The following is a 22,912-nucleotide window of genomic DNA, read 5'->3' as shown; positions in this document are numbered from 1 at the left end:
AAACGGACAGTGAGGGACGTCATGGTCTGAGCCTAAACAGGTGACGTAGTAAGAATGAAAATCTCTATGAGGTATTTGCTTTCCACAGGCAAGACAATTGTTAATTTTTTCTGACATTGGTTAGAGCAAGAAACAAGGATCCCCAATGGGGTACTTTCCTTTTTTGAAGACTTCGGGTATGAAACTCGAAAAAGAAAATTTCAGGAGTCGGACGACCGACACTTACAAACTGCTTCGGCTACCGCACGGCAAGAAAGACTTATGTAATGGCGTCGGCTGCATGTTTTACACCCCTGACGACCTGACGTCATGGAAGAAGTGACAGCATCCGACACAGAAATCCCAAGACTCTGGTATTCAGGCTGGCTGAGGGCTACCTGCAGGCAGATAACCCAAATGTGATGACTGCAACAGTGAAACACGAAGAACATCCTTCTTTGCACAGCAGCAAATGAGATCTGGGGAAGTTAGGGGAGTTGCATTATGAGATGGAAGAATGCCTATGAGCTTTGCTGAAGGCCTTGAACTTTTGAAATGACCGAGACAGATCCAATGGATTGAATTTAACTCATCAGTGAGAATTAAAGGTGAGATTGACATCAAATCTACTGTTAATCTGTAGAATCAAGAAGATATACAGTCAATCTATTGGAGTAGTGTGATAAAAGTGAAGTACCAGTTAAAATCCATGCACTAAAGCCAAGAACCAAGCTGGAGAACAAAGTTCTGTGAGGCAGAAATGCCAACCATTGCACCTTCTTAAGTTGGACTTTTTCTGACCCAAGCCACATATGGAAAATGCTCAGTGTGTGAACGCTATGCCTGCTGTGTTACATGCAAAAATAAACATACACACGGTAACTATGATGCCCCATTACTCAAGAAAAATTACCTTGCAATGCCATTTTCTTCTTTTTCTTTAACAGCAGAGAATTTTGGTCCAGTTTCCGCTAGCTCCTTTTGCTTCTCTTCAATCTTTTCCAAAAGCTTGTGTCTTTCTTTTAACAAACGTTTCTGAGATTTAATTGAAATGAGATGGCTTTACTGGTTAGAATTCTACTTATCACAACAGGTCAGATCACCTGAATCTTTTCTATCCAACTACAATTTCACACTTTCCCACATTCAAATGGGTAATAAAACGCTAACACACTACATCAGTACTCAAAATGTACTTTGATCATTACAGAAAATTACAAATACAATTGCAAATTTTTAGCTATGTGTGAGAAGTGATCAACAGTTATAAATGAAACACTCCTTCAGCGGGATTTATACAGAAATCTACATGTTCAACAATGCGAGTGTCTGTGCATATCTCCAAATCCAGTGCAAACAGAGCACCTAAAATGGTCACCAGAAAATTGTGGTTGCCTAGCTAAATCTAAATCAAGGCAACTGCTTCTGTTCCCAAGACACATTTGGAGGTCTAGTGTTCTCGCAATATTTAATTCTCCTCCATTGTGTGCTCCAAGCTTTTGTATATTGCAAAACATCCATTTCCCTCAAGTACAGTTCAGTAATTTATGATAAATTGTTCCTTCTCCATCAGAGGCCACAAGCCAGAAAACCAAGACCTAAATATAGTCTTCAAAGACAAGAACAATTCAAGAGCATGTTACACCATGGAAATGCGAACTGCCCAACGACAATACTGCTTGCAATTCACAGACAGTTTCCTATGACCTTTAGGATCAAAAGTACTCCTTACTTAGGCCATCCACTACATGCATCCCCTCAGCAGACTGGTATGCAAATTACATCACTGCTGGCAATCTACTAAGATTCAGTAACATGCTGGCAGAAGGGTTAAATGCACACCAAATAAACATGCCATGCACAGCATGCATACATGTCTCCTACACCTTGCCTAAAAGCAAAAAAAAGGTGGTGGGGGGGGGGTCATTAAGCCAGGACAGGAAGAAAAGGCAGGGTGGTAGGGATTATCTTGCAACATAAATTGCAGCATGGACAACTGTAATCTACCTCATCATGTCTGTTATGCAAACAGGAACTTTATTAGTACATCAAGATCTTCTGTCACATTTACGATTGGTAATGTCCCTCTTCTAATCTGCCAGTGTTAAAATTGTGAAAAAATAAGAACTAATAAGGCAATACATTTTCACATGCTTTCTCATCTCTGTCTGTCCCCCTACCAAGCCTGCTTCTCTTGGAGCCAATTTACTTCCTACTGATGGGGAATCCTAGATACACTAAAGCAAGATATGGCCAGAGGGATCACTATTCAGGAAAATATCTGGGAGTCTACACTGTTGTCAGCATCCAAGCAATGATATGGGTGGGGTAAAAACTACCCATCATTGTGGGGACCCCACTCCATACTTGTATGAGTACATGATCCAGTGTGCTTGCTAATGAAGGTTATCACTTGGTGATAGCTTGGTGAACAATAATCCCACTTACATGACAACCATTATAATGATGCCCTTTAGGGACTGTGGCTATGGGAGACCTGTTCCATCCCCTCCCATGCCACCCAGGATGGGTACTTTCATTAGCTCCTACCAATGATGTCAAGCACCAAAGCCGGTAATCAAACTCAGGTCGCAGGGCCGTAGTCAGAGCTTTATTCCTTAATGTCACAGTGCTGGCATGAATCACTAAGTGCACAAGGTTATGCAGTACTGACATAAGGAAATCAGCACAGCACCTTTGGCATTAACCCAGTATAAAATATAGGCAGCAGATGGAAAAAGGTACTGGAAAGGGGGCCTTACTTCACTTTTTGTACTGCTGGAAACAAAACAGCAGACATAGGAAGGGTGTTGTAACCAACATTACTAGTATTCCAGGAACCTGGTAAAAAGCAAGGACTGGTTATACATACTAATTATGGAACAAAGCACACAATTATTTCACCATCTGTCCCAGCTAGAAGACAGCTATGCAACATGGATAAAATAATTTATTCAGATAGTATTACCTTGAGTTACCCTTTGCCAGTCCATGACATGAAGCATCAAGCTACATTATGCAGTGCAGGATTCTGCATGACCTTCATAAGGCAGCATGCAAAGGAAAACAGAAACTTCGGAATCTGCAACATAGGTTCAAAGTCATGTGACATGTGGTCACAATTTATATTTCACAGCAAATATGGGGTTTTATTACAAAGCTGCATTTTTACAGGTACAGCTTCTGTTGCGTTTAGATTCCTTCCAGAAATTCATCCAAAATTAGTATTAGACTCAATAGTAGGAATCAAAATTTCCAGGTTCTAGGATGAAATCTGTCAATCTAAAGAACATTACCAGGGATCCAACTTCAAAAACTGAGCACAAAGGGATAGATGGCCCTGCAGCCACTGGCAGCATAAAATCCACTGCATGACTTGCATGTAAAAATGAATGAAGTATATACACATATGACCCCACCATTCTGACAGATATAACCACAGCAATAGTTCTCAAAGTTCCTTCTCCCTGTCTATAGGAACAACATAGTCTCTAGAGTGAGTCTACAGCTACTCCAATAAAGGAGATACACTAGGATCAGGGATGATTTCTCCAAGCTGAAGGTGATCCCCAAAAACTACTGCAATAGGCAGGGACTTCTGGAAAGTGGACACTAGTCAAAACCCATTTAAGTGGTGCAACTCAAGTGGTATGGCTGCTGCAAAGCCTCCACTATCTAAGAACACTTAGGTAAATATCATGAAAATGACAGAAAAGAAAAACAAGAACAATACCCTATCCTGAGAAAGTTGCTCAATGAAGGCAAATTTCAAAATTCTCTAGTGAGGCTTCTATAACTATGTCATTCAGGCTTCCCTTCACGTACACATGTATCATTTAAACACGTTTCTAAAGCTTCAGTCTTAGGGTTTGTACCATGACCATATAACTGATGCCACCTTAATGGTGTAGAGGGATAAAACTATAACTATCAACCTGATTAAGACAGTCAACCTACTGCAAGGGGGAAAAGATGAATGATGTGGTTTAGCCAGTTCACCTTGTGGGACTGCATGCCAGGGATGCACGGTCTTCTTAAGAGTCTGAGAAAGACCAAAGGCCACAAAGGAATGCTGGCTTCAATAGGGGCAATGTGGACTCAATGGATTACGTTACTTGCAAAACTGAATGACATATCCTCTCTGACACTCACTGTATGCCCAACCTTGACTGTTGGCAATCTACACTGGGGATGCGGCATTAAAGCAAAATTCTAAACTTCCATGTGGATGACAGTCTTGCTCCTAGCCTGCCCAACTGCATCCCCAAGAACAAAATGAGCTGTAGGGCTCTAACCGAAGGAGGACAAATTGGTCAGCAAGGCAACTGGGTGGGACAGAACAATGATCAGAAAGAAAATTGGGTAAAACAAAAACTAACTAGTACGACTGAAGTTAAAAATTCATGATTAATCTCTAACCATCAACATCTTCCAAAGTCTAGGGGGTCAAAACATGGGAATAAAATTAAATTCCCTATATTCTTAGAGTCATTTCCAGAGTGTCCATGTCCAAGAGGGACAGAGGGACTCTTAAGAGATCCTCTGATGCATCTTGGATTTCAAATGATGATGGGATGGAAAGAACAAAGCAACACCAGACAATGGTTGTTTTCCATAATGTCTGCAATCAACTAATCCTGGGTAACAGATCACCAACATAACGTGAAATGGAAAAACTGACAGTTTTTTGTTTGAGAGTCTTCATCCTCCTGAAACAATGGATTAGTTTAGATGAGGGGGTCTCGCCCCTCCTTGTGAAGCACTCTATGATAGTCAGGAAAAGGATGACAAAACATAGTTTTTCAAAGTTTCTCATGAGAGGAGGATGGCCCAAGAACCCTACTGTGGAAGGTGCCTGTGACTTCAGTTGTAATCACAATGTACTAATGAAATAATCTGACCACCACAATTGTTAGAACATAAAAACTACACAGACTTTAATGTAAAAGAAAAAGGTAAACGCTTTCACAGTGATCTTTTTTCTTCAGACGTTTGGCATGGCTATGGGCACTGCGTGTGCTAACTAAGCCATCCTTGTGCTATGCGACTGAGAAACTGAACAGATATTGCAGAATAAACATTACTGTGAATTTATCAGCTTCTATAGGCATTTTGTGGATGATGCATTCCTTGTTTGGACAGGGACACTGGAACTGTTTGAAGAATTTCTGGAGTTTCTTCACAGCACTACAGATTTTTTGAAATTTAGTAAGAATATTTCAGACTCCACCACTGAATTTCTAGATGTTACTATTAGCAAAGACATGTTTGGATGTTTTGATACTAGATTATATAGGAAACCTTGTAGAAAAAAAATGCATTATTACATAAAAGTCAGTATGTATCCAGGACGTGTAACTAAGAATATTATGAAAGGTCAATTACTTAGAGTAATGAGGTTACACAGTGACAATAGTGAAATGGAAAAAAAATTTCAAACAGTGAGACAAGAGTTCTTAGAAAGGGGGCATGGTAGTAACGACATTGAACAGACTATTGAGGAAGTGTGTAGACTTAGGGGTACACAAGGGAGATCTTTTTTTCTCTGAAAAAGTTACTGTCAGTCACAGTTCAGCTTGAGCCAACATAGCTTTGGGAATAATTGATCATACAGAAGATAGCTTTGTTACAGAAATGAAAAAGTTATGTACCTACCATAACGTTCCATGTTAGTTGTCTTCATCTCGCCTTCTTTCTTGCTGGTTGGGATCGGAGCCGATCCTCTGCATCGACTACCATCTTCAATAGCTCGAGAGCTGTTTACTGGCTCGAGACTACCCCTTAACCCATAATGCCTAACGATAGTTACCAGATCTCATTTGAAATGGCTAACTCCAGACATAGCAAGAGAATAAACCAGTCCAAATAATAGGTTGACTATACCTGCCATATTCTCTAAGTCAATTGAGGAAAAAAACAAGAGAAAACACAGCCAGTGAAATAAGAACTCCTTTCGGTCCACTTGGACAGGGGGATGGAGGGGGGACGCAAGAAAGGAGGACAGATGAAGACAACTAACATGGAACGTTATGGTAGGTACATAACTTCTTTATGTTAAGTTGTCTCTCTCCTTCGTTCTTGCTGGTTGGGACATCGTCCCTAGCACCCAACATCCTGGGTGGCTCAGTAGAACAGACTCTTAAGAATAGTGGAACCAAAGTCAGCTCTGCTCCTGGAGACCATATCCAGCTTGTAATGAGAAACAAAGGTATGAGGGTTTGTCCATGTGGCAGCTGCACAGATAGAATCCATGGGCAAGCTGGAATGGAAGGCTACAGAGATGGCCAAGGCCCTAGTAGAATGACCTTTCGATTTAATAGGCAACTCTCTGTTCCTTAACTGATAAATAAAAGTAATAGTGTGTGATAACCATCTTGACAAGGTTACCTAGGAAACTGGAAGACCTTGTTTGGCTGAGGCATAAGAAAAGAATAATTGGTCCGACTTCCTTATTTCCTTAGTTCCGTGCAGGTAAAAAACGCAATTGTCTACGGACGTCCAATTGGTGTAGTTTGTACTCTGCCTTGTTGGTATAATTAGGGAAATTATTTTCTGAGCAGACTTTAGAAAGAAACGAAGGATTAGTCCTCAGAGCAACTCTGTCCTTATGAAAAACCAAGTAGGGAGGACGGACACATAGTGCCTGAAGTTCGGAGACGCATCTGGCTGAACTAATAGCTACCAGAAAGAGTGCCTTCCAAGATAGAAACTTGATGGAGAAAGACGCTGCTGGTTCAAAAGGGGGCAGAATTAAGGAAGTTAGGACTAAATTAAGGTCCCAAGGAGGAGGGGGATCTCTCACTGGAGGCCTAAGAAGAGTTGTCCCTCTCAAAAAAGCTTTACAGAGCTTATGAGACAATGTTAGAATTTGACAAGCCAACATGAAAGTTAGAAATGGCCGCTATCTGTACTCTGATCGTAGTGGAAGTGGACCTGGAGTGAAACAGATGAGCTAGGAATTCCAGAATTTCGTGGATTGGGGCTGAAAAGGGTTCCACATTCCTAGCCTCTGCCCAACAAGAGAAACGTTTCCATTTGCTAGCATAAGTTTTCCTCGTTGTAGACTTATGAGAGGAGACAATAATCTCACGGACTGCTGGGGAAATGCTAGGAAACCAGGCTAAGGTTGGAGGTGGAGCAACCAAGCTATGAGCTGGAGAGTCTGGAGGGATTGATGCAGCCCGCCTGACTGATGAACCAGGAGGTCTGGAACTGGATCCAGAGTCCAGGGCTGATCAAGAAGGGAACGGTGCAGGAACGAGAACCATATCTGTCGAGGCCAGTAGGGGGCAATAAGGATAATTTTGGAACCCAACAATATTGCTTTCTGTACAAGTTTGGGTATAAGGGGATAAGGCGGAAAGGCATAAAGAAGTCCCTGGGGCCAATCGTGGACGAGAGCATCTCTGGGTATGTGACCAAGAAGTGGAAGAAGGGAAAAGTAGTTGCTGCATTTGCTGTTGAAGGGGGTGGGAAAGAGATCGCAGCAAAGCTGTCCCCATTTGCGGAAAATAAGATTCGCAACTTTATGATTCAGAGACCACTCGTGAGGCATGAGGATAGCTCTGCTGAGCCTGTCCGCTATTACATTGGATCTCCCAGGGATGTGCGTCACAATCAGAAAATGTTGGGAGGAAATCGCCCACTGCTAAAGTCTGAGTGCTTCTCGACACAGGGGGTAGGATCTTGTTCCGCCCTGCTTGTTGATGTACCACACCACTGACATGCTGTCCGTTTGAATAGCAATGGTCCCAGAAAGAAGAGAGTCTTGAAGAGCTTGCAACACCAGGAGCACGGCTCTTATCTCCAGGACATTTATGTGCAGATGGTACTCGTGAGGTTGCCAAGTGCCTTGGACTGTCCTGCCCAGATAATGCCCCCCCCACCCTATCAGGGAGGCATCTGTTGTCACTGTGGCTGTGGTGAAAGGTCTGCCCTAAGTAACTAGTGGGGAGACCATTCACCAAGAAAGATGTCTTTTGCATGTATTCGTGATCAGGATCATGTGAGTCATGGGTAGCTCTTGAAAAGACCACTGCGTGAACAGAAGCCACTGAAGAATTCTCATGTGAAAGCGCGCTAGAGGAATTAGAAGAATGGCTGCTGCCATGGGACCCAGAGTTTGAAGGACGGACCTGACTTGGATCCTTTTGCTCTGCATTAGAATTTGTACTTGCTGACGAATTGTGGACACCCTTTCTAGTGGTAGCCTTGCACACATATTTCTTGTGTCTAAGTCTGCTCCTATGTAAGTTATAGATTGACAGGGCAACAAGGAAGATTTTTCAGAATTTATTGTAATGCCTAGCTGGGTACAGATTGTGATTGTGTAGTCCCTCGCTTGTAGGAGTTGATGCCTGGTGGTAGCAGTGAGGAGCCAGTTGTCTAGATATGGAAACACCTGGAATCCTTGACGTCTCAGGTGAGCCGTGACCACTGCCATACATTTGGTGAACACCCTGGGGGCTGTGGTGAGACCAAAAGGCAGAGCTCTGAACTGAATGACTGGGCCCCAGCTGGAAGCGAAGATATCTCCTGGAGCGCCTGTCCATCTTGATATGGTAGTACGCATCCTGAAGGTCTATCGAGCACATCCAATTGTCCTGACCCAGAAAGGGTAGAATGGATTGTAGCGTGACCATCCAAAACTTTGTTCTTTGTACAAACCTGTTTAGTCTGCTGAGATCCAGAATCGGTCTCCAGTCCCTTGTCTTTTTTTGCTACTAAAAAGAACCTTGAGTAAATTCCGGATCCGTGCTGGTCTGCCGGGACTTCCCGGATGGCTCTTTTTCCTAGCAGTTTTGAAACTTCTATTACTGCTTGCTCCTTCAGACTGGGTGGAACATTCGGAAGGGTCTTCCCTGACTGTAAGGGTGGTTGATGGAAGGGGAATTTTGTAACCTCCAGATATAATGGACCGTACTCATCTGTCTTGTGTTAAACCTTGCCAGACGTTTGGGTACAGTGAAAGTCTTCCCCCGACTGCCTCCAGAGGTGAGCAGCTGGGCAACCCTTCAGGGATGCTGGAAGGGCTTATCAGAGAAAGATTATCTGTTGCCCTGGTTTTGCGGACCCCCTCTGCCACGAGGGCGGCGTCTATTATTATTGTTTCCCTCTCTGCCTCTGGAGGAAAAATCACTACATGTGTCAGGCAAGGCTCCCTGAGATTTCCGGAACCACATTTTACCACTCCCTTGACACTTGGGGTAAGGTCTAGAGGGAGTTGAAAAACGGACTCCCACGGCAGAGAGATTCTTGCCTTCTTGTTCACATCTAGTCAAAGTGTCTTTCACCTGTGGTCCAAAAAGAAAGGAATCATCAAAGGGGGTGTTGGTGAAGGACGCTCGAAAGGGTTCCGCAAAATTACACAGCCGCATCCACGCATGCCTCCTAAGGGCCACGCCCGTACCTGTGGCTCTACTCGCCCCATCGGCTGCATAGGAAATGAGCCTCATGGAGGAGTTAACGACAGAATTAAGCGTCGCTAGCTGGGAAGCTACTTTGGCTTGTGCTCCCCTCAGCTGTTGGATCTTGAAGGGTACCTCCGAGCTCTTTAAGGAGATCCCTTTGAAGTCGGGTAAAATGACAAAGGTAGTTCAGTGACCTCATGGAGAAGGTCGCTGAAGTGAACATTCGCTTCCCGTATCTGTCTATCATCCTAGACTCCTTGTTAGGGGGATGGACAGATGAAGGGGTCTCCGCTAACTCTTTTTTGGTGGCTGCTGCTACCACCATAGCATCAACAGGAACACCTTTAGAAAGGAATTGCTTATCCTGGGGGGCTGTAATGAATTTATCAGGTCTTCTTGGAATTGGTTCCACTGTATCCGGAGCTGACCAAGCCTTTCGAGCCACCACTGCCATGAGTGGATCGAAAGGCGGAGAAACCCAGGAGGTGGAAAGTCGGGAACTGAAAGCATCCAGAAATACAGACTCATCCTCGGTAGGGGGGCTAGGGGAATCCAGTTCCACCTCTGCCTGAGCATTTCCAGGATGTCTGAGAAGGAAACATCTTTAGAGGGGGATCTCGGGGACCCTTCCGAATAATCTAAGTCTGTATCAGAAGTGACAGACTCAGGGGAGTCAATATGCTTCCTCTTACGCTTCTTCTTTTGAGGGGGTTCCTCTGAATGATCAGAAGAGGCCTCGGAAGAGGAGGAAACACCCAAATGGGGTGTCGCAAAGCATCGGTTCCCTACGCTTAGGGTCTGGAGGAGGAGCAGAGGTTGGCACAGGCACTACGGGGGACGGAGCCTGTGGGGCTGAAAGTGGAGCTGACTCAGAGGACAGCACACTCCGCATGACCTCAAAAGCATCCCTGCCACGAGGCAGAAAAAGCTCTGGTTCCGAAGAAATAGGAATCTTTTTCCGCACCGAGGGGGACAGCTCCAAGGCCGATGTTGGGGCCGAGCTCACCTGTGCCGAAGCTCCGAGAGGGAGAACGGGGTCGGATAAGGGTCCGATGCCACTTGCCCCCTCGGAGCCGACGAGGGAGCCACCGCTCCCAGATCCCTCGATGGAAGGTACCACTGAGGGAATCGGAACCGACGTCGGAACCGAAGGAGATTATCGGAGCCGACTGTTCCACTACTCGAACCCCAAAGAACTCCAGCTCCAAACTCAGTGGAGTCGGAGGAGGAACATCAAGAGAAATGGACAGAGCCGATACCTGTTGAGGAGGGCTGGACAACAATTTAGCTACTGCCTGCGACTTTAGCGACCTACTGACTACTCTCTCCACATCATGATCCGACAGCCGAGAGGATCGAGAATCGAGAGGAGTGAGAGGATTGGTGGCTACGTTCGCTTTGAAGTAAAGGAGACCGAGGAGCCAAATGCATCGACTCTAAGGAGGAGGACCTCAGCCTCTTGTGGCTCTGTGACGGCTCCGAAGCCTCTGATGGAGCAGACGGGGAGATTATCTTGTCGGTGCCAGCCGGAACCAACACTGAAGGCAAATCCTGTGCCGAAGTTGGCTCCGAAGGTGGAGCCGACGGCTTAGAGGATTTAGGGAATTTCACTGGCTGTGAACTCTTGGCCGGTGAATCCTGGGGTTTTAACAGACCCCTAAGAATCAACTTATTCTTCTTCTCCTGCAGGACTCTTGGACTAAAGGCACGGCAAATAGAACAAGAGTCCTTCAGGTGCAGAGCGCCTAAACAACAGACGCAAGAAGTGTGCCCATCTGTCAGAGACATTTTCTGGCAGCATGAGTCACACTTCTTAAACCCAGAAACCTTAGCTTCCTTAGACATGCTGTACTGGGAAAAGGAAACCAACCAATTTAACCGACAATAAAAAGAACAATATTCAGTTCTACAAAAAAAGCACACCTACAAAAAAAACACACAAGTACTATCTAGAAGGATAAAAAGGATATAGATAAAGTTTTATTTTTTTTTAAGGTAATAGGATAGCCTCTAATTTAAATGGCTAACCTAGAAGAAAAAAACAGTAGGAAAGCCTCTAAGTTAAATGGCTAACCAGGGGAAGGGAGGAGGGGTGGGGAGAACTCTCTAAGATAAACGAGTTCTACATAAAAAGGATACTATAGAACAAACAGTAAACTACAACAGTAACAACACTATCACTAATAATAACACAGACAAAATATACTAGAAGAGTTAAATTCTAGAGCCTGAGCCAGAAAAACGACACCTCGCAGATGAAGCGGCAAACGAGATCTGAGTAGCTATTGCTAGGCATTATGGGATAAGGGGTAGCCTCGAGCCAGTAAACAGCTCTCGAGCTATTGAAGATGGCCGAGTCGAAGCCGAGGATCGGCTACGATCCCAACCAGCAAGAATGAAGGCGAGATAGACAACTTGACATCTACATGTTACAAGGCCAGTATCTGATAGGAAAGTCACCTTCTGCTGCACGTCATGTAAAGCATGTTAAGTGTATTTGGAGCTGCACATCTTTTGTACATTATGCTACAGGGTCTAAAATAGACCTTGACTTTTATGCAGACTGCAAAAGCAAGGATTTAGTTTACTGTGCCAGCTGTGTTAGGTGCAGTGCATTTTATATAAGAAAAAAACAAATACAGTTTTAAAAAAAAGAAATATTGGAACATTTGAATGATATCAGACATAAGAACACCAGTGCTCTTGCACAACATCTTTATAATTATGGAGAAGAGCACAGTTTTAGGTTTTTAGTGTTAGAGCTGCTCTTTGAAAGTCTCAAGGGGTAGGGGATCTAAAGAATTTCACAGAAAGAAGCAAGTTATAGTGGATTTTCCAGTTACAAACACATATTCAACCAGGATTAAATGGACAAGTTTCTTTAAAACCTGTGCTGAAGTCCCGTCCCCTTAAACACTGAAGTGAATGGGATTTTATGTACGCACGTAGGTGTGTAACAGTACCTGTTTGTTGGCTGGTTATTAGTTAAATGGGTGTTTTAATAATTTCTGTTTGACTTTTGGATTTGATTCATTGACTAATTATAACTATAATTTCTTTATATAACTTGTTTTGATTTTTATTGTATTTATATGGTCTGAAGAAGCGGTGGGTACACCGTGAAAGCGCTTACCATTTTACATTAAAGCCTGTGGAGTTTTTATGGATTAACAGTCTTCTTGGTCAGATTATTTTATTAGTGCTGTGATTTTTTTGTATTTTCTAACCTCTGCCTGCTTGTGTGGATATTCTTTGGTCTAATCACAATGTCTAATATGTTAAAAATGCAGACAGTTATATGGAATTCAATCTCTATCAAAATAAGAGCCTCTCCATTGTTATCAGTTAATTTAAGAAAACACAGAGCAATATCAACTAATCAATTCAAGGAGGAAACAAGTGAAACCTTCATAAAGAACACAGTCAGATGGGTTACAGCAATCAAGCTAGGAGAACACACACTAATGAAGTAGAGAAGTAGAAGAGAACATATGCTAGATTACAACACAAGGTAAAAAGCAGATAAAAGTGCTATAGAATATAGAACAATTGTTGCTATACACTAGATTAATCATTCACTTTTCAGTGCACTGCCCATTATTTTACAATGAATAAAATTGATATTCTTATAACACAATTTACTGTCATTTTTATATGATCTTAGCCATTTACATTTAAAAATGTAAAAAAAAATCATAACTTCATTTCAAAAGTGCAACTAAAAATTCTAAAAAAAAACCCCCAAAACTAAGCCCCACAAGTTATAGGTTGACAAAAAATCCATTATGAAACCATTAAACAAGTACTATATTAGGCCCCCTGTGAAACTGGTTAAAGCTCCAGATCTTAAGGCATGAAAACAAACGTCTGCAAAAAAAAAAAATTAAATTTACACTGCTTATATGCGATTTAGTGAATGCCAAATGATTAAGCCTATTCCAATGAATGGACTCAAAAGCACACACTCAGTGAAGGGACAAGCCTGTCATACACTAAACATAAGGGGGGCTATTAGTTCCCCATACCCCTAGCTACTGTAATGAAATCTGCATTAAGGTTGCACAACTTTAAGGTAAGTTAAGAACTCTTAATATAAAAAATTGCTTGATGTATCAGCATTCAGTGAAATCAATTAAGGACCCAAACAGAAACCTTTCTGTACTATACAGTGACGTACTGAATTACTAAAACATTCAACACATCTTTCAAAGTGCTAAATTATTCTAAGAAAGCTTTTGCACCTAAAATTATTTCAGCAATATTTTAATACTAGGATACTAATGCAGTGCTCTCACAAAGATTCAATATGATGTTATCAGCATCCCTTCCTACTCTTCCAACATTGGTTGTACTGTTTAAACTTGAACATTCAATATTAACAGCACTGAAACTGCTTTTACACCTTGGCTATTTTATAGTATACCTTTTGACAACTGCAAACAGACTGATAAAAGAGCCATCTAACACCATCCTTACCCTCTGTTCACTGTTTCCAGCCAGCTCATCCTGCAAGTCCTTGGCTTTAAGTTCCAGCTTTGTCCGTTGCTTGATTTGGTCTTGTCTTTCGGCACACAGCTGCTCCTTCTCTTCTTTCATAGAAGATATCTTTGCCTTCAATTCACGAGCCTGGCGCTCAATTTCCTTTTTAAAATTAATACATCAAGTAGGTGAGAAAGTTGACAGCATATAATAAAGTAAAAGAAGTCAAGCAGCAAACTGTAGCCATCTTTCACTCTAAAGCAGAGCCATGCAAATTTTAAACTCATTATGGCATTCTTTTGTGTTTTGGAATGATGTACTTACATTTTTAACAGATTCTACATACAAATAAAATGAATAGTCATATGAAAACAAATATTTTACTGAAACGCTACAGTTCGTGCCGTATTACTGCCCACCCTCTTTCCACTATCTTCAGACACCTTTAATCTCCCTTAAAATTCCCTTCTTCTTCATCTTTCTTCATCTTCTAGCAGAAATGCAGCAGAAACTGCTCACTACAGCCTCAGGAAAAAATTGACTTTCTTACCTTTTACTTAAACCTTTGAACCTCCAGCTGCTATATAAAAGTTCAAAATTCTGTATCTGTCCTTTCTTTTCATCTCTACTCTGTCTAAACTAACAAGAAGTTACCACATTCTTCCACCTCATCATTCTATCATCCGAAGTGCAAATGAATTAGGCAGTCTTCTGAATTTATTTATATTCTACCTCCCTGACAACCCTAATAACTGTATTTAGCAATGTAATCAGTTTGCTGTCCTAATCTCTGAAAAATTTCTATTGCAGCAATCCAGATTTGACCCCCAAATCACCTTAAATGGGGAAAAGACAGCAAGCATCTATTTGAGTAAGCGACCCTTGTTCTGTTACGAATAAGGCTAAAGATGGTGCATGGTAACAGTCTGCTCATATAACTACTTGACAAATTTTAGGGCCTTTTGTGATCTACACAAACAGTTCCACAACATATTTCAGTAATTAACTTATTTGTTAAACACGTGTTCCTATCATGTAGTCTAACTTTTACAAGTTCGAACCACATATGGTCGAGACCATATGTTAGAATTTGTAAAGGTTTGAGCGTTTGAATGGAAATCTCCATAAGCGGAGGTTTCCATTCACTTCAATATGGTGCAATCTTGGAGTTGGTATATTTAAGTAGCAGGGGGTCTGGGGGCTGCAGGGGGGCATGCCCCCCTGCTTACAGCAATTTATTTTGTTGTCTGTTATTTTTTTTTACGTAGTCAAAGTTCTGTAAATTCAAACATAATGGTTCGATCTTTAGGTGTTCAGAGTTATGGAACTTCAACTATGTGATATAGACCCGTTAAACACTAATGATTTATTCACACACTGCACAATCTTTGCAGATAATCACACTTTGTGTGTGTGCGTGTGTTAGTCTCAATGGGTCAGCCTTGTTAAAGTGTATAACAGGACGTGCCACCTACTCAATTCTTGCATTTATTTAAGAGAAACAGGAACATCTTCAAGACGCTGGTCTTCCCAAGGTAATGGTGGAACAGGTAAGTTAATTGATACTCCATGTAACTGCTGAGGAGATCTGGGAAACAATGAAGGGATAAGTGGAAAGTACATATTCAGACACTGTTAGGTTACCAATTCATCCAGCTCCGATGATATAGAGGGATAAAACCATGACTGTAACCCAAGTCAGTAGAGTTCGACTAAAGGCTTGAGTACCTGTAAGAGGTGGCACAGGGAAGGAAATAAGGTGCAGCTTGCTCACCTCTTCTCAGGGGGTGGCTGGGAGAACTATTGGAGGTACGTGGCTATGCAGTCTCAGTACAAATGTGTTTGGAATGAGCAGCTTGAGCGATGTGTCACCCCATAGGTGGGATCAGGTCCTTTGTAGTACCAAACACATCCCTTGTGACGACAGTCCAGTGCAGAGTGGGTATGGCCTAAGAGAAAAATTCCTGGCATGAGTAAGTTTGCCTGCATTGTCATTTAAACCTATCTCTTCTGCCTTCCAAAGTTATAGGTCCACTTCCCTTTCTCATACCGGCAAGATGGCTCAGGGAAAGGGCTAGTATCAGGCACAAAGGTCAGGATAATCTGCCTCTTACTGTCACCATTCCCACTCCCCTTCCTACACTATCAAGGTGTCCACATCCAGTGGTAGCATCAGATGAGGGGGAGGTGTATGGAGAAAAAGAAGCTCCTTAGTAGCTGATGGTCAGGTTGTGGAGTTTAGCACTTAATGTTGGACACAAAAGATGGATTACTAAAAGTAATAAGGTGCTAAAGTTAAAGTGATTCCCTTCTCCTGGGAGAATTTAAATGAATTTCTCAAACCACCCCCACCTCAACCAAGGCGCAAAGCTATAGTATTGTTTTGTCAAAAGGCTAACATGTCTGCCGTTCTAAACAGCAAAATTCATACTTAATCATGATTATATAATTATGTATACTACACTGCGGTAAGATTAGTGAAATGCATGCACAGAGTTAGTTGAAAATGATCAGTGTAGTGTGAGGATGGTAAACATTTGACAATGTATCACAGAAAGGTGCAGATTAAAATGCTGTGGTGCAGTGGTAGCGTTGTTGCCTCACAGCAAGAGGTTCTCCCATTTGATTCTCAGCTGGAGCACCTTCTGTGTGGAGTCTGCATGTCCTCCCCGCGGTAGAGTGGCATTCGAAAGACATGCGTAGAACGGACATGCCTTCACTGAAGGTTGGATGTCGAGCTGGCACCTCGGCACTCATAAAAAATCTACTGCCAATCATTAGCAGACTGGAGTTCCGCTGTGGCGACCCCTAACTGGGAAAAGCCAAAAGAAACAAAATTAAAGAAAGGTGTAGATGAGGGCTCCGCAGGAGAGAAAAAGTACTTGGTAACAGTAAGCACTGATGCAAAGGCGGCATTTGATAAAAGCTCAACAGTACTATCTGAAGAAAGTTCTGAATGCCTTTTGATTTGTAATGGAATTTATAGACCTGATCATGGCAGTGTACTTCGATTCAACAGCTCAACTAAAGGCCTCATGGTGCCTTGTCAATGATTTATTCTTTCCTATATCTGGAGGCACTAGCTGATACAATACATAAATCTTTTATAAAAGAGTACAAGACAGTGGTTGAGAAGTAAAAAAAAAATCCTTTAGTTTGCTGACGTACTGATACACCTGAAAAGACATGATCAAAATTTGAATATTCACTTTTCTGAATAATAAACTTAAAAGAACCAATACTACAGCACTGACAAACTACAAACCACCACAAAGGCTGAGACAATGCTATGCAATCCACTGGGAAGTTTCTGATGTTAAAAATTTGGGAGTTTGGCTGGGAAATTCAAAACAGGACTAACTGGCAGACTTATGAAAGCTTTACAAAGATGCTGAAGCTTGATTCCAAGAGAAAGAAAAATGACAGGCCAGAACTACACCAGAGAATTCAAGTGCTGGATTCCTGTGTGTTACTTCAACTAATGCTCATGGGTCCAATACTTCTGTCCTGGTAGATACTCGGTCATTTTTTAAAATCTATTACAAGTAAGATGACATATTTTATCTGGGAGGGAGGAAAACCCAGAGAGATCTGGAAGAAGATGATGGATGAAGAAATAGATGGAATAGGAGTAGCACATTCATTTACACCAAGATGCTGTTCAAATTAAATGTAATGCTTACTGTACACAAAAAGTTATGCAGCTAAAAACAGAAACACTTGAATTGTTTGATGGAGAGTAACAAGGACGATTCAAAGAAGGTCTCTTCAGTCATACTTTGAGAACAGTCAAGTTCCCTTATATAATGAAGCTAACTAGGAGATCTTTAAAAGTTAATGAGTTAAAATAATTTGAAATTATTTTTTTTAAATATGGGCCAAATTGCACTTGCTTACTGATTACAGCAATATCAATGTCTCAAAGGAACATGGGTTTTAAGGCTTTGGTAAGCTACAAAGATTAGATTACAGCACATGGGACAGCTCATATATAGTGACTTATGTTCCAGTTGAAATTAGACAAGTTCATTTCAAGTAACTCTGAGTTTGACATTTGACTGGGAGTTTAGCACCATAAGAGTTCCAGGACTGAATAAGTTGATGGGGAGGCTGCCACTTTTCCGTAATGTTATTACTGACAGAGAACATGGTTGACATTACTAAATACAGCATTCCCAGTGTCGAAAAATGAAAAAATATGTGGGAGAGGACAGGATGAACAATTCTGGATCAAAGACACCAGACAGCAGCTAAATACTAAAACTGAGAGGCATTTATATCAGTTGAGAAGATATACCACAAAACCTAGAAGATTTTTATTTTAAGCTTCTGTCAGTTTTTCTTGCGGAAGTATTTTTCTTTCCTCAAATTTCTCTCAACCTTTTTGCATATCTTCTGTCTGGAAATTATGGGCTTATAACAGTAACAATACACAATTTCGTTCTTATCCTTAATAGTCCACTATAGTCTGTATTGCTCTTTTTTGTCCTACCAGTTTTTATGAACTACTGCTTCCTTCTACAAAAGGGGCCCATCCTCCCTATTGTAGGAATGTTTCCTTGATTGGAGGATTCTACACAGTCATTTTTTCCAGTCCTGGCAACAGTGTGCCTAGCAGGATTGGACACTTATCATGGGTCTTGTACACCCAGCTATCTTTTTTTATTTTTTAACCTACCTTTGTCCATGATATATGCTACACAAAATACAGTCTATATATTACTGCCATCTTGGTGAGATTTTGTGAAAACAGGGTCCACCTCATGAAGGTACTCACCAAGACTTAAGAAAGGAATTAAATTCTAGCAATACTACTCTCCTTTGCTTGCTGACTTATCTCTCCATTCGGATCACAATATATATCACTTTGTAACCTGCCAAATGCTCCCTCAGATGTCCTGAATATTTTGGTGCACCACCCGATGCAACCTCTGTGACAGCACAAACTTTGGAAACAACTTTCACTCACTCTACTTCAAACAGCATTAACTAAGAGAGAAAATAGAAATCATTACTTTACAGGCAACTCATACATGCAGCAGAGAACACAGTTGCAATAAAAAAGTTATGTACCTACCGTAACATTAGACCCATGTTGTCGAAATATTTGTCCAGTTCAAACAAATACGTTTTCAAATCCAACTGGATCAAACCTCAGTGCTGACTTCAAAGCTTCATCAGATCCAGAACTCAGACACATCCCCTACCCATAATTTCCTCGGCTCAGCCTTATCAAATCAAGTTTGCCCTCCCATCTTTGTGAAATATGAGGACATATCTATAGAACCTGTTTTAAGAACCTACCTCCTAACTCAGACAAACAGAACATGCTGGAGGGATAGATTCCTGTCCCAGAGACTTCCCATACTCTGGAACAGACTACCTATCTATGTCAAACAGAGCTCCTCATTAGCACTCTTCAAGAAAAATCTTGATGATTGGATGGGAAATGGGAAATTCACCCTGGGATCACTTCTGTGGCTCTACTTGACAGGGGCACAGGAAAATAATTTTCTTGGGTGGCGAAAGCCAGGGTACATTTTTTGGCTAGGCTTGTATGGGCCCTAGGGCCGATAGCCTAGTACCTAGCTATGAACCTATAGGCCAAAGTTTTTGGAGAGAGTGGGTCTCATGACTGTGCACAGATAGTGAATAAAATCCACTCAATCACCTCAAACCATAGGTGACAATTTGGAAGTGGACAGGATGGAGGGAGTTTGAAATGGACAAAAATAAGACAACATGGATCTAACGTCATGGCAAGTACACAACTTTGGTATCCAATGTTGTCTACTTTCATCCATTTCAAATGTACGGGACAGATGCCCAAGCTGTCAAACTGGGCAGACCCCCAAGTTGTCAAACTGGGTGCTATTAATGAAGGACATTCCAGAGAATAGTGCAGCCAAATTAGGAACGTGTTCCAGAATGACTGTCCAGCTTGTAGTGAGACACAAAGGTGTATATCTTAGCCCAGGTGGTCACAGCACTAATGCTGTTAATGGATAAACCTCTGCCAAATGATGTCAAGGTAGAAACTGCAATGGCTGAACTGGTTTTAGGTTTATCTGGTAAGGGTAAATTCTTATTATATATATAAAAGAAATGCGGCAGCTGTGGCATTTAAGATTAGGGGTAACAGAAGTCTGGTACATGGTTTGCCCCTCATCATCATCATCGCATCTGATAGCCATCTGGCTAGAGCAACTTCGGTAACTGCCTTTCCCAATTTTGGTTTAGAAAAAAAGAAACAAACAGTTTATCATCCTTTCTAAATTCTTGTGGATATAAAACCTGAGCTGCCTATGAACGTCTAACATATGCAATAAGTATTCTCCTTTGTTTGAATATCCTGGCAAAATATTTAAATAAGCCAATAAATTTACCTGTTAAGTTTGGATGCCACCTTAGGAATAAAGGATGCATTAGTTCTAAGGGAAACTCTGTCTTTGTGGAACATTAGATATGGAGGCTTAGAACAAAGGGCCTGTAGCTCTGAAATTAATCTGGTTGACATCACTGTCACGAAGAGAAGTTTTCCAAGTAAGAAATTTTAGATCGGTAAAAATAGTGGGTTCAAATGGAGTCAGAGTTAGAGCTTGTAGCATAACTGTGATGTCCCATGGATGTGCTGGGTCTGTAATGGGAGATCTCAGTAGAAGAGCACCTTTCAGAAAGGCTTTGAAATTTTAAGAGAAGCTATTGGAATGTTTTTACATCCAACATGAAAATTTGAAATTGCTGCCAACAGTTTCTTGCTGGTGGCAACGTTGGAACCTTTATCAAAAAGATCCAATAAAAATTTTAATGTGGATGGAACAGCTGCTGAAAATGGGCCCAGACCTTTGGAGAAGGCCCAAACTGAAAATCTCTTCCATTTGCTTTGAACATTCTTCTAGTAGATGGTTTCTGTGAAGCAAAAAGAATGTTGACTACTATGGGAAAAAGCCTGGCATCTCTGGCTATGCTCAAAATTGTAGGGGCCGTGTGATTAACTTCATGGACTATGGGTTCAGAGGAGGAAGTCCGGATGGGTGAGTCAGCAGATTTGGATAATGATACATCCATGGGGGACATAATAATAGAGGCCAAATATAGGGGAACCATGTCTGCTGGTGCCAAAACGGGGCAAGGAGGATCACACTGACCTTGCACTGTCTTACTTTCTGTATGCATTTATTCATCAGGGGGAAAGGAGGCCCAGAGGCCAACTGTGGACCACAGCATTATTTGGTGACTGTAAAGGGTGAATGGATTGAGACCACTGTGCTACTCATGTCCACAGCAGCATTCTCATGTAGTATATGGCTAAAGGGACCATTAGCACTGTGGATGCCATGAGACCTAAGAGTTGCAGAATTAACCTTGCTGGTGGTGTTGGATTATGCAGTATGTTAAAGGCTGTTAGATGAAATGAATGAACTGTGAATTGCGGAAAGCCTATTTGGAATTTGTTTATGTGGCATCCTATGAATTGTATACTCTATGTTGGAGTTAGTCTGTGTTATCTGCAAATCTATCAACATCAGCCAATTCCAGAAGCAACTGGAGTACCTGGTCCAGGTGAGTTAATAGCAGACGCTCAATGGAGGCAGTGAGGAGCCAATCACTGAGGTACGTGAAGACTTATCAACCCCAAATAGTTGCAGGTGTGCTGCTGTCATTACCATGACCTTGGTGAACTCCTGGAGGCTGTGGTGAGACCGAATGTTACTGCCCAAAATTGGTAGTGATTGGCTTCCAGCTGGAAAAGAAGAAATCTCCTGGACTGCTCTGATACTTTAATGGGACAGTAGGCATCCTGGAAATCTATGGAGCACATCCAATCTTCCTTCCTCAAAAGAGGTAAAATGGTCTAAACTGTTACCATCTGGAACTTTAAAATCACAAACTGGTTTAGGTGACTAAGAACCAAAATAAGTCTGAGGTCCCCGGTATTCCATGGTACTAAAAGAACCTGGAACAGACTCCAGATTCTAACTGGACTTGTGGGACCGTCTTGATGACTCTTCTTGAGCAGCTTTGAAATTTCTATGGCTGTCGAGTCCCACTGACTGAGTTAAACATCAGGGACTTTCTCCTACTCCTGAGGTGGTAGAGAAAAGGGAATTGAACAGCTTCTGGATATTACCTTTAGCAGCCAATAATTTGATTACTTTCATATAAATATAAATATGCCTAGGTCACAAGTGATAATTCAATAAAAGTGTTAAAAAGATTCTGAAGTTACTCTGTGCCAAGCTTGAGGGTGCAGAGATATATGCTCCCCTGACTCCATTCAGAGTCCAGCAGTTGGGCAACTGTTCAGGAGCGCTGAAAGGTTTCTCAGAAAATGGACCATGAAAGCCTTGGTTATGCAGTCCATCTCTGCCTTGCCTATTATTAGAATTAGTTCTCGTTCTGCCACAGAAGAGGTCTGTCGCTCTGGGAGTTATTTAAGGGACTCCGATTTGCAGAATCACATCTTGTTCCCCGATCTCTGGTTTCTAGAGAAACTCCTTTGTGGGGTGTAGAAGTGTACTCCCACTGCAGAGTCTTACCATCTTTGTTGTTGCCTGGTGAGTTTGTCTTAAACTTTAGGTCCAAAGTGGAACCATCATAATGTGCATTTACAAAGGATGCCTTAAAGTCTTCCACAAAGTCACAATGACACACCCAGGTGTGGGGACCCATAGTGATGCCAGCACCTGCTGCTTTGGCTGCACCATTGGCTGCATTAGATAGCAAATGCATGGCCATACTGTATGAGGATTGCAGGGAGGAAGACACGGAGTCCACTGTTTTCTGAACATCTGCAGGCAATACCCCTTAGAGAGACTGAGATCTCTATGGTCAGGTCTCTCTGGAATCTTGTTAAATGAGCCAAATAGTTCAGCAATCTAATGAGCCAAATAGTTCAGCGATCTAAGGGGGAAAGTTGTGGACACACAGGCCTGCTTCCCAAATCTGTCCATTGCCCAAAGACTCTCCATTACGAGGATAATCAGAAGAACTCTCTTCCAATAGTTCTTCTTGGTGGCTGCTGGCAAAACACAGCATCTACT

General features: G+C 41.9%; 1 protein-coding gene across 1 annotated transcript in view; it reads right to left on the bottom strand.

The window, feature by feature from the left end:
- Window positions 1–22,912, bottom strand: part of SMC3 (structural maintenance of chromosomes 3) — a 2,445,376-nt gene that overhangs the window by 1,739,064 nt on the left and 683,400 nt on the right. Inside the window, exons 9-10 of the mRNA XM_044056330.1 lie at window positions 13,866–14,030; window positions 893–1,014 (exon numbers count right to left, since the gene is read on the bottom strand). Of these exons, the coding sequence (XP_043912265.1) occupies window positions 893–1,014; window positions 13,866–14,030 (287 nt within the window). The remainder of the gene's footprint in view (window positions 1–892; window positions 1,015–13,865; window positions 14,031–22,912) is intronic.

This window comes from Protopterus annectens, chromosome 14.part0 (assembly GCF_019279795.1).
Source record: "Protopterus annectens isolate FY-2018-M chromosome 14.part0, PAN1.0, whole genome shotgun sequence".
Classification (NCBI taxonomy): Eukaryota; Metazoa; Chordata; order Ceratodontiformes; family Protopteridae; genus Protopterus; species Protopterus annectens.
This window is presented reverse-complemented; position numbering and strand designations above follow the sequence as displayed.